The sequence below is a fragment of the Cherax quadricarinatus genome, chromosome 29 (genome assembly GCF_038502225.1).
Source record: "Cherax quadricarinatus isolate ZL_2023a chromosome 29, ASM3850222v1, whole genome shotgun sequence".
Taxonomy (NCBI): domain Eukaryota; kingdom Metazoa; phylum Arthropoda; class Malacostraca; order Decapoda; family Parastacidae; genus Cherax; species Cherax quadricarinatus.
This window is the reverse complement of record NC_091320.1, coordinates 12,990,248-13,008,320: the sequence shown is the minus strand read 5'-3', so window position 1 is coordinate 13,008,320 and position 18,073 is coordinate 12,990,248. Positions and strand designations below refer to the sequence as shown.

Here is an 18,073-nt window from a genome sequence, read left to right as displayed (position 1 = left end):
CCTAGAAAGCAGGTGGGAGAGATATACGATCATTTACACTTGGAAAATCCAAAAGGGATTAGTACCAATCTTGCACACAAAAATCACTCCTCATGACAGCAAAAGACTCGGCAGACGATGCAACATTCCACCAGTGAAAAGCAGGGGTGCCACTAACACGACAAGAGACAACACAATAAGTGTGAGGGGCCCAAAACTGTTCAACTGCTTCCCAGCATACATAAGGTGGATTACCAATAGACTCCTGGCTGTCTTCAAGAATGCGCTGGACAGGCACCTAAAGTCAGTACTTGACTAGCCGGGCTGTGGTTCGTACGTCGGGTTGCGTGCGGCCAACAGTAACGGGCTGGTTGATCAGACCCTGATCCACCATGAAGCCTGGTCACAGACCAGGCCGCGGGGGCGTTGACCCCCGAAACCCTTTCCGGGTATACTCCAAGTGTGGAACAAAGTAGCGTCTACCTACCTGGAGTCTATCTGGACGGTATTCCGGGGATCAACGCCCCCGTGGCTCGGTTCACAGCATGATTGATCAGGGCCTGATCAATCAGGCTGTTACTGCTGGCCGTACGTAGTCCAACGTTCAAACCACAGCCCGGCTGATCCGGCACCGACTTTAAGTAGCTCCAGCTGCCTCTTGTAGGCAGCCAGGGGTCTTTTGGCGATTCCCCTTATGCATGGTGGGAGGTTGAACAGTCTTGGGCCCCGGACACTTACGGTGTTTTCTCTTAGTGTACCAATGGCGCTCCTACTTTTCATTGGGGGTATTTTGCATCGCCTGCTCAGTCTTTCATTTTCATAGGGAGTGATTTCTGTGTGCAGATTCGGGACCATTCCTTCTAGGATTTTCCAAGTGTAGATTATGACATATCTCTCTCGCCTGCAGTCCAGCGAGTACAGTTCAAGTTCTTCCAAGCGTTCCCAGTAGTTGAGGTGTTTAATGGAACTTACATGTGCAGTAAAAATTCTCTAGTTCTGCATTTTCACCTGTTTGACCGGAGATGTTAATGTACAGCAATATTCTAGCCTAGATAGAACAAGTGATTTGAAATGGATCATCATTGGCTTGGTAGATCTTGTTTTAAACGTTCTCATTATCCATCCTATTATTTTCTTTGCACTTGTGATCGTGGCATTGTTGTGCCACTCCCAGGTCCCTCACATTTTTTTCTGCTCTTTTGTATGATCAGTTTGTAGTATACTCTGTTCTAGTTATTATTTCCTCCAGTTTTCCATAACGGAGTAGTCGGAATTTATCTTTATTGAACATCATATTGTTTTCCGTTGCCCACTGGAAAACTTGGTTTATATCTTCTTGGAGGTTAACCGCGTCCTCAGCAGATGACGTATCATACAGATCCTAGTGTCGTCTGCAAAGGATGATACGGTGCTGTGGATTACATATCTGTCTATGTCTGATATGAGGATGACGAACAGGATGGGGACGAGTACTGTGCCTTGTGGAACAGAACTTTTCACTATGGCAGCTTCCGATTTAACTCTGTTGACCACAACTCTTTGTGTTCGATTGGTTAGAAAGTTGAAGATCCATCTCCCGACTTTGCCAGTTATTCATTTAGCACGAATTTTGTGCGTTATTGCGACATAATCACACTTGTCAAAGGTTTTTGCAAAGTCTGTGTATATTACATCTTCATTCTGTTTTTCTTCCAGTTCATCCAAGATCATATCATAGTGATCCAGTAGTTGCGAGAGGCAGGAGCGACCTGCCCTGAACCCATGTTACCCTGGATTGTGCAGATTTTGGGAATTTAAGTAGTTTGCAATCGTGCTTCTTAGCACTCTTTCAAAGATTCTTATGATGTGGGACGTTAGAGCTATTGGTCTATGGTTCTTAGCTAATGCTTTGCTGCAACCTTTATGGAGTGGGAGAATATCCGATATTTTTAGTGACTGTGGAATTTCATCCATGTCTAAGCTCCTTCTCCACAGTATACTTAGGGCACGCGAAAGGGGTTTCTTGCAGTTCTTAATGAACAGGAGTCTGGGCCTGGGGCTGAGTGCATGGGCATGTTGTCAATAACTTTCTCAAAGTCTATTGGAGTTAAGGTAATGTCGGAAATCTGGCATACACTGTTGGAGTTTTGAGGCTAATTCATGAAAAAATAATTTGGATTGTCGATCTTTAGACTGATTAGTGGCTTGCTAAACAGAGTCGTACTGGGATTTCAGTATCACATTCATTTCTTTGTTGTCATCTGTGTAAGTCCTGTCTTGTCTGAGCAATATCTCTATACTACATGCGGTATTTGCCTTGTTTTTGGCATATGAAAAGAAATATTTCGAATTTCTTTCAATCTCAGTAATCGTTTTTAGCTCTTTCTGTCTCTCCTGGGTCCTCTAGGAATCCTCTAATTTAAGTTCGATATTCTCCACTTCCATGGGCAGCGTTACCTTCCGTGTATAATCTAGCGTTCTTGAGAAGCTCAGTGAGTCTTCATCATCTTCTGTAGAGGGAGAGTCTTTCTCTCTCCAGTTTACTTCTTCTTTCTTAGGGGAATATGCTGCCAGGAAGTTGATCCTTTCAAAGGCACTGGTTTGGATCCATGTCATTTAAGATGTCTTCCCAGCATGTTTCATTTAAGACATGGTTTACCTGGTCCCAGTTGATGTTCTTGTTGTTGAAGTTGTATTTGGTGAAGACACCTTCGCAGGTACATGCATTTTGCTGATCAGGACCCCTATGCATGTAAGTCTGGACTTCGATTAAATTGAGATCAGAAATAGTTGTTTTTGATATTGTTATGTCTCTTACCAAGTCCTCATTATTTGTGAAGATAAGGTCAAGTGTGTTTTCTAGTCTTGTTGGCTCCACTATCTCATGTGTGTGTGACCTTTCATCTGCACTGCCTCCAGGGATTGTTTCTGCTATAACTGTATTCGCTACATTCTTCCATTTTGTGTGCCATAGGTTGATATCACCAAGCAGTAAGATTATTTGGGGATGGAGCTGAAAGGTTTTACAGTAGTCAATTTTCAGTAGTTGTTTCTTGAACTGTTGGGAAGTTGCATCTGGTGGCTTATAGAAAACCACGATGGCTAGGTTTTGGTCCTAGTATTGTTGTGTGTGGAACAAAGTACCGTATTGTTGTGTGTGGAACAAAGTACCGTATTGTTGTGTGTGGAACAAAGCAGTGTATTGTTGTGTGTGGAACAAAGTACCGTATTCTTGTGTGTGGAACAAAGTACCGTATTGTTGTGTGTGGAACAAAGTAGTGTATTGTTGTGTGTGGAACAAAGCGTATTGTTGTGTGTGGAACAAAGTAGCGTATTGTTGTGTGTGGAACAAAGTAGTGTATTGTGTGTGGAACAAAGTAGAGTATTGTTGTGTGTGGAACAAAGTAGCGTATTGCTGTGTGTGGAACAAAGAGTATTGTGTGTGGAACAAAGTAGCGTATTGGTGTGTGTGGAACAAAGTAGCGTATTGAGTGTGGAACAAAGTAGCGTATTGCTGTGTGTGGAACAAAGTAGTGTATTGTGTGTGGAACAAAGTAGCGTATTGTGTGTGGAACAAAGTAGTGCATTGTTGTGTGTGGAACAAAGTAGCGTATTCTTGTGTGTGGAACAAAGTAGTGTATTGTATGTGGAACAAAGAGTATTGTTGTGTGTGGAACAAAGTAGCGTATTGCTGTGTGTGGAACAAAGTAGTGTATTGTTGTGTGTGGAACAAAGTAGCGTATTGTTGTGTGTGGAACAAAGTAGCGTATTCTTGTGTGTGGAACAAAGTAGTGTATTGTATGTGGAACAAAGAGTATTGTTGTGTGTGGAACAAAGTAGCGTATTGCTGTGTGTGGAACAAAGTAGTGTATTGTGTGTGGAACAAAGTAGCGTATTGTGTGTGGAACAAAGTAGTGTATTGTGTGTGGAACAAAGTAGTATATTGTTGTGGGTGGAACAAAGTAGCGTATTGTTGTGTGTGGAACAAAGTAGCGTATTGTTGTGTGTGGAACAAAGTAGTGTATTGTGTGTGGAACAAAGTAGAGTATTGTTGTGTGTGGAACAAAGTAGGGTATTGCTGTGTGTGGAACAGAGAGTATTGTGTGTGGAACAAAGTAGCGTATTGTTGTGTGTGGAACAAAGTAGCGTATTGAGTGTGGAACAAAGTAGCGTATTGCTGTGTGTGGAACAAAGTAGTGTATTCTGTGTGGAACAAGGTAGCGTATTGTGTGTGGAACAAAGTAGTGTATTATGTGTGGAACAAAGTAGCGCATTGTGTGTGGAACAAAGTAGTGTATTGTGTGTGGAACAAAGTAGTGTATTGTGTTTGGAACAAAGTAGTGTATTGCTTGTGGAACAAAGTAGTGTATTGTGTGTGGAACAAAGTAGAGTATTGTGTGCGGAACAAAGTAGTGTATTGTTGTGTGTGGAACAAAGTAGCGTATTGCTGTGTGTGGAACAAAGTAGCGTATTGTTGTGTGTGGAACAAAGTACCGCATTGCTGTGTGTGGAACAAAGTACCGTATTGCTGTGTGTGGAACAAAGCAGCGTATTGTGTGTGGAACAAATTAGAGTATTGTTGTGTGTGGAACAAAGTAGCGTATTGTTGTGTGTGGAACAAAGTAGTGTATTGTGTGTGGAACAAAGTAGAGTATTATTGTGTGTGGAACAAAGTACCGTATTGTTGTGTGTGGAACAAAGTACCGTATTGCTGTGTGTGGAACAAAGTAGCGTATTGTCTGTGGAACAAAGTAGAGTATTGTTGTGTGTGGAACAAAGTACCGTATTGTTGTGTGTGGAACAAAGTAGCGTATTGTTATGTGTGGAACAAAGTAGCGTATTGTTGTGTGTGGAACAAAGTACCGTATTGCTGTGTGTGGAACAAAGTAGCGTATTGTGTGTGGAACAAAGTAGAGTATTGTGTGTGGAACAAAGTAGCGCATTGTGTGTGGAACAAAGTAGTGTATTGTGTGTGGAACAAAGTACCGTATTGCTGTGTGTGGCACAAAGTAGAGTATTGTTGTGTTTGGAACAAAGTAGAGTATTGTTGTGTGTGGAACAAAGTACCGTATTGCTGTGTGTGGAAGAAAGTAGCGTATTGTGTGTGGAACAAAGTAGAGTATTGTGTGTGGAACAAAGTAGCGTATTGTGTGTGGAACAAAGTAGTGTATTGTGTGTGGAACAAAGTAGAGCATTGTTGTGTGTGGAACAAAGTACCATATTGCTGTGTGTGGAACAAAGTAGCGTATTGTTGTGTGTGGAACAAATTAGAGTATTGTTGTGTGTGGAACAAAGTAGCGTATTGTTGTGTGTGGAACAAAGTAGTGTATTGTGTGTGGAACAAAGTAGAGTATTATTGTGTGTGGAACAAAGTACCGTATTGTTGTGTGTGGAACAAAGTACCGTATTGCTGTGTGTGGAACAAAGTAGCGTATTGTGTGTGGAACAAAGTAGAGTATTGTTGTGTGTGGAACAAAGTACCGTATTGTTGTGTGTGGAACAAAGTAGCGTATTGTTATGTGTGGAACAAAGTAGCGTATTGTTGTGTGTGGAACAAAGTACCGTATTGCTGTGTGTGGAACAAAGTAGCGTATTGTGTGTGGAACAAAGTAGAGCATTGTGTGTGGAACAAAGTAGCGCATTGTGTGTGGAACAAAGTAGTGTATTGTTGTGTGTGGAACAAAGTACCGTATTGCTGTGTGTGGAACAAAGTAGAGTATTGTTGTGTTTGGAACAAAGTAGAGTATTGTTGTGTGTGGAACAAAGTACCGTATTGCTGTGTTGAAGAAAGTAGCGTATTGTGTGTGGAACAAAGTAGAGTATTGTGTGTGGAACAAAGTAGCGTATTGTGTGTGGAACAAAGTAGTGTATTGTGTGTGGAACAAAGTAGAGCATTGTTGTGTGTGGAACAAAGTACCATATTGCTGTGTGTGGAACAAAGTAGCGTATTGTTGTGTGTGGAACAAAGTAGCGTATTGTTGTGTGTGGAACAAAGTAGCGAATTGCGTGTGGAACAAAGTAGCGTATTGTTGTGTGTGGAACAAAGTAGCGTATTGTTGTGTGTGGAACAAAGTAGCGTATTGTTGTGTGTGGAACAAAGTACCGTATTGTGTGTGGAACAAAGTAGCGTATTGTGTGTGGAACAAAGTAGCGTATTGCTGTGTGTGGAACAAAGTAGCGTATTGTATGTGGAACAAAGTAGTGTATTGTGTGTGGAACAAAGTAGCGTATTGTGTGTGGAACAAAGTAGTGTATTGTTTGTGGAACAAAGTAGAGTATTGTGTGTGGAAAAAAGTAGCGTATTGTTGTGTGTGGAACAAAGTAGCATATTGTTGTGTGTGGAACAAAGTATCGTATTGTGTGTGTGTGGAACAAAGTAGTGTATTGTTGTGTGTGGAACAAAGTAGCGTATTGTTGTGTGTGGAACAAAGTAGCGTATTGTTGTGTGTGGAACAAAGTAGCGTATTGTTGTGTGTGGAACAAAGTACCGTATTGTGTGTGTGTGGAACAAAGTACCGTATTGTTTTTTGTGGAACAAAGTACCGTATTGTTGTGTGTGGAACAAAGTAGCGTATTGTTGTGTGTGGAACAAAGTAGCGTACTGTTGTGTGTGGAACAAAGTACCGTATTGTTGTGTGTGGAACAAAGTACCGTATTGTTGTGTGTGGAACAAAGTAGCGTATTGTGTGTTGAACAAAGTACCGTATTGTTGTGTGTGGAACAAAGTACCGTATTGTTGTGTGTGGAACAAAGTAGCGTATTGTTGTGTGTGGAACAAAGTAGCGTACTGTTGTGTGTGGAACAAAGTACCGTATTGTTGTGTGTGGAACAAAGTACTGTATTGTTGTGTGTGGAACAAAGTAGCGTATTGTGTGTGGAACAAAGTAGCGTATTGTTGTGTGTGGAACAAAGTAGCGTATTGTTGTGTGTGGAACAAAGTAGCGTATTGTTGTGTGTGGAACAAAGTGGCGTATTGTTGTGTGTGGAACAAAGTAGCGTATTGTTGTGTGTGGAACAAAGTAGCGTATTGCTGTGTGTGGAACAACGTAGTGTATTGCTGTGTGTGGAACTAAGTAGCGTATTGTTGTGTGTGGAACAAAGTAGAGTATTGTTGTGTGTGGAACAAAGTAGCGTATTGTTGTGTGTGGAACAAAGTAGCGTATTGCTGTGTGTGGAACAAAGTAGCGTATTGTTGTGTGTGGAACAAAGTAGCGTATTGCTGTGTGTGGAACAACGTAGTGTATTGCTGTGTGTGGAACTAAGTAGCGTATTGTTGTGTGTGGAACAAAGTAGAGTATTGTTGTGTGTGGAACAAAGTAGCGTATTGTTGTGTGTGGAACAAAGTAGCGTATTGCTGTGTGTGGAACAAAGTAGCGTATTGTTGTGTGTGGAACAAAGTAGAGTATTGTTGTGTGTGGAACAAAGTAGAGTACTGTTGTGTGTGGAACAAAGTAGAGTTTTGTTGTGTGTGGAACAAAGTAGAGTATTGTTGTGTGTGGAACAAAGTAGTGTATTGTTGTGTGTGGAACAAAGTAGAGTATTGCTGTGTGTGGAACAAAGTAGCGTATTGCTGTGTGTGGAACAAAGTAGCGTATTGTTGTGTGTGGAACAAAGTAGAGTATTGCTGTGTGTGGAACAAAGTAGCGTATTGTTGTGTGTGGAACAAAGTAGAGTATTGCTGTGTGTGGAACAAAGTAGCGTATTGCTGTGTGTGGAACAAAGTAGCGTATTGTTGTGTGTGGAACAAAGTAGAGTATTGCTGTGTGTGGAACAAAGTAGCGTATTGTTGTGTGTGGAACAAAGTAGAGTATTGTTGATAAAGGTCCACAGTTTCGGAAATTTTCTTATTCTTGCTAGAATGCTCACAACTCTGGAATGTTCATAGTTCTGGAAATTTTCTTAGCTAAGTATTGGTTGTTTTAGAGTTGAATTTCAAACTTTAGTCAATGTGTATCCCTAAGAATTTCTCCCCTGATCTTGTCCTTCCTTGTGTGATTTATCTATTCTTATGCTGACAGTCAGATTTTTATCTCTATTCCTGAATAACATACAGAAAATATTGTGAATATTGACAGTGAGTTGGTTGGCTGCCATCCTTGTAGAAGTCTTTACCGGCTCCTCGTTGACTGTGCTGTTAGGTAAGACACATGCAACAGTTAGGTATCTTTATTTCCAAACGTTTCGCCTACACAGTAGGCTTCTTCAGTCGAGTACAGAAAAGTTGATAGGAGCAGAAGAGACGTGAAGACTATGTAATCAGTCCATCATCCTTGAAGTTTTGAGGTGGTCAGTCCCTCAGTCTGGAGAAGAGTATTGTTCCATAGTCTGAAACAATATGGAGTTGAAGTGACAGGATGGAGCCTTATATACCGCCAGGAGGTGAGATGTAGGCCACTAGTAGAGGTAAGAATGTAGTGGTTGGGAGGTCATGTCCCTCTCATGTCCCTCTCAGTGAGAATGGCTGGATTTGAGAGGGACGTGACCTCCCAACGACTACGTTCTTACCTCTACTAGTGGCCTACATATCACCTCCTGGCGGTATATAAGGCTCCATCCTGTCACTTAAACTCCATATTGTTTCAGACTATGGAACAATACTCTTCTCCAGACTGAGGGACTGACCACCTCAAAACTTCAAGGGTGATGGACTGATTACATCGTCTTCACATCTCTTCTGCTTCTATCAACTTTTCTGTACTCGACTGAAGAAGCCTACTGTGTAGGCGAAACGTTTCGAAATAAACATACCTAACTGTTGCATATGTGTCTTACCTAACAACCTGTCGGTATTTTATACCATTTTAATGTTGACTGTGCTGTTGAGGACGACAGATTCAGGTTAGATATGACAAATATTGAGTCAGGATTGATTAAGTTGCTGGGAGGCATGTGGTAGGTCACTGATGGAGATGAGGGATAACAGTGGGCCAAGGAAACTACCCTCAGGTACTCCTATGCTGAGAGTTTGTGTTAATGAAGAATTAAACACATGCAAACTTTTAGAACCTCAACTTCCACCAGAGCTTTGTTAGAACCTCACCTTCCACCAGGGCTTGGTTAGAACCTCAACACCCACCAGGTCTTTGTTAGAACCTCACCTTCCACAAGGGCTTTGTTAGAACCTCACCTTCCACCAGGGCTTTGTTAGAACCTCAACACCCAACAGGTCTTTGTTAGAACCTCACCTTCCACCAGGGCTTTGTTAGAACCTCACCTTCTACCAGGGCTTTGTTAGAACCTCAACACCCACCAGGTCTTTGTTAGAACCTCAACACCCAACAGGTCTTTGTTAGAACCTCACCTTCCACCAGGGCTTTGTTAGAACCTCACCTTCCACCAGGTCTGTGTTAGAACCTCACCTTCCACCAGGTTTTTGATAGAACCTCACCTTCCACCAGGGCTTTGTTAGAACCTCAACTTCCACCAGGTCTTTGTTAGAATCTCAATTTCCACCAGGTCTTTGTTAACCTCACCTTCCCCCAGGTCTCTTTCAGAACCTCACCTTCCCCAGGTCTTTGTTAGAACCTTAACTTCCACCAGGTCTTTGTTAGAAACTCAACTTCCACCAGGTCTTTGTTAGAACCTCGTCTTCTCCAGGTCTTTGTTAGAACCTCACCTTCCCCCAGGTCTTTGTTAGAACCTCACCTTCCCCAAGTCTTTGTTAGAACCTCACCTTCCCCAGGTCTTTGTTAGAACCTCAGCTTCCCAAGGCCTTTGTTAGAACCTCACCTCCCCCAGGTCTTTGTTAGAACCTCATCTTCCCCAGGTCATTGTTAGACCCTCCCCCTTCCCAGGTCTTCGTTAGAACCTCACCTTCCTCAGGTCTTTGTTAGAACCTCACCTTCCCCAGGTCTTTGTTAGAACCTCACCTTCCCCAGGTCTTTGTTAAAACCTCACCTTCCCCAGGTCTTTGTTAGAACCTCACCTTCCCCAGGTCTTTGTTAGAACCTCATCTTCCCCAGGTCATTGTTAGACCCTCCCCCTCCCCAGGTCTTCGTTAGAACCTCACCTTCCTCAGGTCTTTGTTAGAACCTCACCTTCCCCAGGTCTTTGTTAGAACCTCACCTTCCCCAGGTCTTTGTTAGAACCTCACCTTCCCCAAGTCTTTGTTAGAACCTCACCTTCCCCAGGTCTTTGTTAGAACCTCACCTTCCCCAGGTCTTTGTTAGAACCTCACCTTCCCCAGGTCTTTGTTAGAACCTCACCTTCCCCAGGTCTTCTCTGGCAGAGGTATGATGATCCTCTTCCAGTGTGAGTGTGTGTCTGAGTGGAACACTGACTGTGGATGGAAGGTGTAGGGCAGACAGTCAGGGTCAGGGGAAGTGCCAGGCAGACACGAGTCATGGACCAGGTGCCACCCCGTGACACCACCGTCACGACTGTACTCCAGACGTACACCTGGTGTGTCACCGCACTCACCAGGTGTCTCACCACACCCCACAGACACCTGTAATATTGAACAATGTTACTGACACTCATGACACTGGTGTCACACAGACACCAGTGACACTGATGACACTTCTGACATAAACAATGTTATTCACCACAATGACACGTGAAGCTGTAGGAAACCAGTAACTCTAATGCAGCTGAATACAACAGAATACAATACAACACAGCACCATACAACAGACAACAGAGTACAATACAACACAGCACCATACAACAGACAACAGAGTACAATACAACACAGCACCATACAACAGACAACAGAGTACAACACAACACAGCACCATACAACAGACAACAGAGTACGATACAACACAGCACCATACAACAGACAACAGAGTACAATACAACACAGCACCATACAACAGACAACAGAGTACAATACAACACAGCACCATACAACAGACAACAGAGTACAATACAACACAGCACCATACAACAGACAACAGAGTACAATACAACACAGCACCATACAACAGACAACAGAGTACAATACAACACAGCACCATACAACAGACAACAGAGTACAATACAATACAGCACCATACAACAGACAACAGAGTACAATACAACACAGCACCATACAACAGACAACAGAGTACAATACAACACAGCACCATACAACAGACAACAGAATACAATACAACACAGCACCATACAACAGACAACAGAGTACAATACAACACAGCACCATACAACAGATTACTATAGAACAAACTACAATATAACACAGCACCATTCAATAGAGCACATTATAACAGAGCACAATACAACAGAGCACAATACAACAGAGCATAATACAACAGAGCACAATACAACAGAGCACAATACAACATAGTACAATACAACAGAGCACAATACAACAGTGTACAATATAACAGAGCACAATACAACAGTGTACAATATAACAGAGCACAATACAACAAAGTACAATACAACAGAGCATAATACAACAGAGCACAATACAACAGTGTACAATATAACAGAGCACAATACAACAGAGCACAATACAACAGAGCATAATACAACAGAGCACAATACAACAGAGCACAATACAACATAGTACAATACAACAGAGCACAATACAACAGTGTACAATATAACAGAGCACAATACAACAAAGTACAATACAACAGAGCACAATACAACAGAGTACAATACAACAAAGCACAATAAAACAGAGCACAATACAACAGAGTACAATACAGCAGAGCACAATACAACAGAGTAAAATACAGCAGAACACAATACAACAGAGTACAATACAACAAAGCACAATATAAAACAACAAGGTACAATGCGACAGACTACAACACAACACAGTGCAGTACAAAACAAGATACAGTACAAAATAACAGAGTACAATACAACGAAGTATGGTACAATATAGTGCAATGCAACACAGTACAATACAATACAACGTAGTGCAACACAAGAGAGTACAAAATAAAATAAGAGAGGAAGATAGTGTGGCATGCAGGTTATCTCACCTTAAATTGCAAGATGTGTGTATCATGAATGATGAGTTCCTGCGTGGTGATGGCTCTGTGTCCGGGAGAGTCGGCACCCCACACCAAGGAGCCGTTAGTGCCACTAGAACAGTAGTCCCTCTGGCTCTCACTGTGAGGCGCGAACAACCACTCAGAGACCTGCACACGACAATCAGTCACTTAGAGAAACCTGCGCACAACAAATAACTTATTTCCTAAGTACGTACTTATTTTCTAAGTCCTTGAGTTTGCAGGATATGAGTTGTTATCTTACCTCAGCTCATTTACAAGTTAGAAGATGCAATTCTATCTCAGCTCATTTACATCATACTGACAGTACTGGACAGTGCCACTCATCCTGTGTGTGACCATAACATCATGACAGTACGGACAGTGCCACTCATCCCAAACGATCACACAAACGTTTGAAGCGAGCAGACTGGCTGACGGCGGCTGGCTTGGTCTAGCTTATGAGTGACTTAATTTGCAAGAAACCCGGGAACGGGGACCCTCATCCTCAGAGAAGACAATAAACGTACCTCAGGGAAAACTCAAGGTTCTCCCCGGAGCTGTTTGAATATTTTCTTCTCCTACCACCCCCTATATATTTTATATTCTATGTGAATATTTATTAATAAACAGAATACATGTGCAGAAAAACACAAACATGAATACAATGGTACAATGTATTAAAGATCATGAGTTTCCTTCAGCTCCTCCGAGGCTGGACGTGAGCCAAGTATGCAGCAAGCATTTTCCCTCTGGATGGCTACGCTGAGGTGCTGGAACATGAAAGTGGCTGCCCTTGGGTCCCTGGTGGTGTCGATGAGTCTGGGGCCCAATTCTTTGAGGAAACGTATGGCATTTTTTCCCCATGATCCCAAGGTCTCTGATCCCACTGGTACAAATTGATACTGTTGGCTTACGTCCCTGTACTTGCTGATCTTGTGCTCCTCCCTGTGGTCAGCAGCTCCTCTCTGTCGCCCAGCACTGTGATGGATATAGGTGTCAGCCAGTGTGGACACACAAGTATAGTCCCATGCTAAGAGCTTGCCATTCTTCCAAGGAGAGATGGTGATCCCGTCGGGGTGGTTTGCTGGGTTGTGGGTATTGTTGGCTGCTAGTGATCGGGGCTCCCTCTCGGCTGGGCATCCAGCTGTAGCAAGGGTTCTCTTTATGATGTCGTTGACCTCATTGTCTCTTGCATGACAGCCCTTGGTTTTGGAACAGTTAAGACCATGTAGACCATATTGGTCTGCTTGTGCTTCACCGCAAGTACACGTATATTCTGTGTGAACTGGGGCAGCAAGGGGCAGAGCCACTGCAATATGGAGGGTCTTAGGGTCGAGTCGCGTTCCTATTGCTGATATGGGAGCTGTTTGGACGAAGTCCCCGGAGTGAGGTGCGCTCACAGCCTGGAGACGGGCAGTCTCCCTGTCTGATGTTGCAGCCCTGAGCATGTTGGCAAGCACCTTTTCAGCGATCGGGCCATCCCAGCTTGACTGTGAGCCAATGCTGCACTAGGGTTTGGTGCTGGAGCACCAAGAGTCTCCCATTCGGTGATGGCACTGGCGTAGCTAGGGTCCTGTATTCCTGCTGAGTCACTGAGGTTATCAGGAAGAATTTCTCTTATCAACTCGTTTGATGCTATGGAAGAGGATAGGAAAGCTGGTAGAGCAATCTGGGAGGATCTGCGAACTCCTAGCCCCCCAAGCCTGACCGGAAGCGAGGCTTACAACCACTGTCCATCTTCAAGGGAATGATTCAGTACACTCTCTAGCAAGGTCTTTAGGAGAGAGTCATATTCCTTGAGTTTTGGACTGCTGAAGGCTGGGGAGCATCTTAGAAAGTAGGTAAGTTTTGGGATTGACAGGAACCTGGTGAGTAGGTAGAAGGCATCATGTGTGTCAATGTCTTTCATCCTACTTTCCATCGTCCGGAGGTCTGAGACTTTTTTCTCTAGGATCAGATCGATGTCATTGGACCCAAGAGGAGCACCAAGGAGAGTGCTATTGGCTGAATCAATGGCTCGTGCTCCTGGTAAAACGGCTCTAATATTCTGGATCATCTGTTGATTGGAGGAAACTATATATATATATATATATATATATATATATATATATATATATATATATATATATATATATATATATATATATATATATATATATATATATATATATGGGTGTTGGGGCTGACATGGGAGACGTGTGTTTACTTACAGTCACATATTCCAGCCTCAGGAGTTTACACATTGGTTTCTTCATTTATTTTAAATTTATTTATTTATTTCTGATTTCAACATCGTTAAATTTCCTCTTTATTAAACTGATAAAACCGCAAATGGCGAAACATCTGTATAATGTAGATGCCCAGGTGTTGTACATGTGTCTTGTTCACCACACTGTGTATGTGGTGTTGTACATGTGTCTTGTTCACCACACTGTGTATGTGGTGTTGTACATGTGTCTTGTTCACCACACTGTGTATGTGGTGTTGTACATGTGTCTTGTTCACCACACTGTGTATGTGGTGTTGTACATGTGTCTTGTTCACCACACTGTGTATGTGGTGTTGTACATGTGTCTTGTTCACCACACTGTGTATGTGGTGTTGTACATGTGTCTTGTTCACCACACTGTGTATGTGGTGTTGTACATGTGTCTTGTTCACCACACTGTGTATGTGGTGTTGTACATGTGTCTTGTTCACCACACTGTGTATGTGGTGTTCTACATGTGTCTTGTTCACCACACTGTGTATGTGGTGTTGTACATGTGTCTTGTTCACCACGCAGTGTATGTGGTGTTGTACATGTGTCTTGTTCACCACGCAGTGTATGTGGTGTTGTACATGTGTCTTGTTCACCACGCAGTGTATGTGGTGTTGTACATGTGTCTTGTTCACCACGCAGTGTATGTGGTGTTACACATGTGTCTTGTTCACAACACTGTGTATGTGGTGTTACACATGTGTCTTGTTCACCACGCAGTGTATGTGGTGTTGTACATGTGTCTTGTTCACCACACTGTGTATGTGGTGTTGTACATGTGTCTTGTTCACCACGCAGTGTATGTGGTGTTGTACATGTGTCTTGTTCACCACGCAGTGTATGTGGTGTTACACATGTGTCTTGTTCACCACACTGTGTATGTGGTGTTACACATGTGTCTTGTTCACCACACTGTGTATGTGCTGTTACACATGTGTCTTGTTCACCACACTGTGTATGTGGTGTTACACATGTGTCTTGTTCATCACACTGTGTATGTGGTGTTACACATGTGTCTTGTTCACCACGCTGTGTATGTGGTGTTGTACATGTGTCTTGTTCACCACACTGTGTATGTGGTGTTACACATGTGTCTTGTTCATCACACTGTGTATGTGGTGTTACACATGTGTCTTGTTCACCACACTGTGTATGTGGTGTTACACATGTGTCTTGTTCACCACGCTGTGTATGTGGTGTTACACATGTGTCTTGTTCACCACACTGTGTATGTGGTGTTACACATGTGTCTTGTTCATCACACTGTGTATGTGGTGTTACACATGTGTCTTGTTCACCACACTGTGTATGTGGTGTTGTACATGTGTCTTGTTCATCACACTGTGTATGTGGTGTTGTACATGTGTCTTGTTCACCACACTGTGTATGTGGTGTTACACATGTGTCTTGTTCACCACGCTGTGTATGTGGTGTTGTACATGTGTCTTGTTCATCACACTGTGTATGTGGTGTTGTACATGTGTCTTGTTCACCACACTGTGTATGTGGTGTTACACATGTGTCTTGTTCACCACACTGTGTATGTGGTGTTACACATGTGTCTTGTTCACCACACTGTGTATGTGGTGTTACACATATGTCTTGTTCACCACACTGTGTATGTGGTGTTACACATGTGTCTTGTTCACCACACTGTGTATGTGGTGTTACACATATGTCTTGTTCACCACACTGTGTATGTGGTGTTACACATGTGTCTTGTTCACCACACTGTGTATGTGGTGTTACACATGTGTCTTGTTCACTACACTGTGTATGTGGTGTTACACATATGTCTTGTTCACCACACTGTGTATGTGGTGTTACACATGCGTCTTGTTCACCACACTGTGTATGTGGTGTTACACATGTGTCTTGTTCACCACACTGTGTATGTGGTGTTACACATATGTCTTGTTCACCACACTGTGTATGTGGTGTTACACATGTGTCTTGTTCACCACACTGTGTATGTGGTGTTACACATGTGTCTTGTTCACCACACTGTGTATGTGGTGTTACACATATGTCTTGTTCACCACACTGTGTATGTGGTGTTACACATGCGTCTTGTTCACCACACTGTGTATGTGGTGTTACACATGTGTCTTGTTCACCACAGTGTGTATGTGGTGTTACACATGTGTCTTGTTCACCACAGTGTGTATGTGGTGTTACACATGTGTCTTGTTCATCACACTGTGTATGTGGTGTTACACATGTGTCTTGTTCACCACACTGTGTATGTGGTGTTACACATGTGTCTTGTTCACCACACTGTGTATGTGGTGTTACACATGCGTCTTGTTCACCACACTGTGTATGTGGTGTTACACATGTGTCTTGTTCACCACAGTGTGTATGTGGTGTTACACATGTGTCTTGTTCACCACAGTGTGTATGTGGTGTTACACATGTGTCTTGTTCATCACACTGTGTATGTGGTGTTACACATGTGTCTTGTTCACCACACTGTGTATGTGGTGTTACACATGTGTCTTGTTCACCACAGTATGTGGTGTTACACATGTGTCTTGTTCATCACACTGTGTATGTGGTGTTACACATGTGTCTTGTTCACCACACTGTGTATGTAGTGTTACACATGTGTCTTGTTCACCACAGTGTGTATGTGGTGTTACACATGTGTCTTGTTCATCACACTGTGTATGTGGTGTTACACATGTGTCTTGTTCACCACACTGTGTATATGGTGTTACACATGTGTCTTAATCACCACAGTGTGTATGTGGTGTTACACATGTGTCTTGTTCATCACACTGTGTATGTGGTGTTACACATGTGTCTTGTTTACCACACTGTGAATGTGGTGTTACACATGTGTCTTGTTCACCACACTGTGTATGTGGTGTTACACATGTGTCTTGTTCACCACAGTGTGTATACAGTGCAAGGAACAATTCAATATTAACCCAGAGTTTACTGTGGGTTGGTTACTGTCACTACCTACCGTGGGTTGGTTACTGTCACTACCTATCGTGGGTTGGTTACTGTCACTACCTACCGTGGGTTGGTTACTGTCAATACCTACCGTGGGTTGGTTACTGTCACTACCTATCGTGGGTTGATTACTGTTAGTACCTACCGTGGGTTGGTTAATGTCTCTTCTTACCGTGGGTTGGTTACTGTCACTACCTATCGTGGGTTGGTTACTGTCACTACCTACCGTGGGTTGGTTACTGTCACTACCTATCGTGGGTTGGTTACTGTCACTACCTACCGTGGGTTGATTACTGTTAGTACCTACCGTGGGTTGGTTAATGTCTCTTCTTACCGTGGGTTTGTTGCTGTCACTACCTACCGTGGGTTGGTTACTGTCACTACCTACTGTGGGTTGGCTACTGTTACTACCTTCCGTGGGTTGGTTACTGTCTTTCCCTACCGTGGGTTGGTTACTGTCACTACCTACCATGGGTTGGTTACAGTCTCTACCCACCGTGGGTTTTTTACTGTCACTACCTACCGTGGGTTGGTTACTATCACTATCTACCGTGGGTTGGTTACTGTCACTACCTACCGTGGATTGGTTACTTTCACTACCTACCGTGGGTTGGTTACTATCACTACCTACCGTGGGTTGGTTACTTTCACTACCTACCGTGGGTTGGTTACTATTACTACCTACCGTGGGTTGGTTACTTTCACTACCTACCGTGGGTTGGTTACTATCAGCACCTACCGTGGGTTGGTTACTGTCACTACCTACCGTGGGTTCTCCTTCAAACTCATCGATGAGTTGAGCAGCGCTGATCTCTGAGCCGCCGATGTAAAGGTCGTCCAGGGACCAGGCTGGTGGAGGAGAGGCCAGGCGAGGCTGCCACAACCTGAAGAAAGCACCATATAATTACGTACATTATAATTACGTACACTATGTAATTCACAG

The 18,073-nt window shown here is 43.1% G+C and overlaps 1 protein-coding gene across 1 annotated transcript in view; it reads right to left on the bottom strand.

The window, feature by feature from the left end:
* Positions 1-18,073, bottom strand: part of LOC128690364 (reelin) — an 871,665-nt gene that overhangs the window by 45,674 nt on the left and 807,918 nt on the right. The window contains exons 60-62 of the mRNA XM_070089797.1: positions 17,897-18,014; positions 11,898-12,056; positions 10,164-10,405 (exon numbers count right to left, since the gene is read on the bottom strand). Of these exons, the coding sequence (XP_069945898.1) occupies positions 10,164-10,405; positions 11,898-12,056; positions 17,897-18,014 (519 nt within the window). The remainder of the gene's footprint in view (positions 1-10,163; positions 10,406-11,897; positions 12,057-17,896; positions 18,015-18,073) is intronic.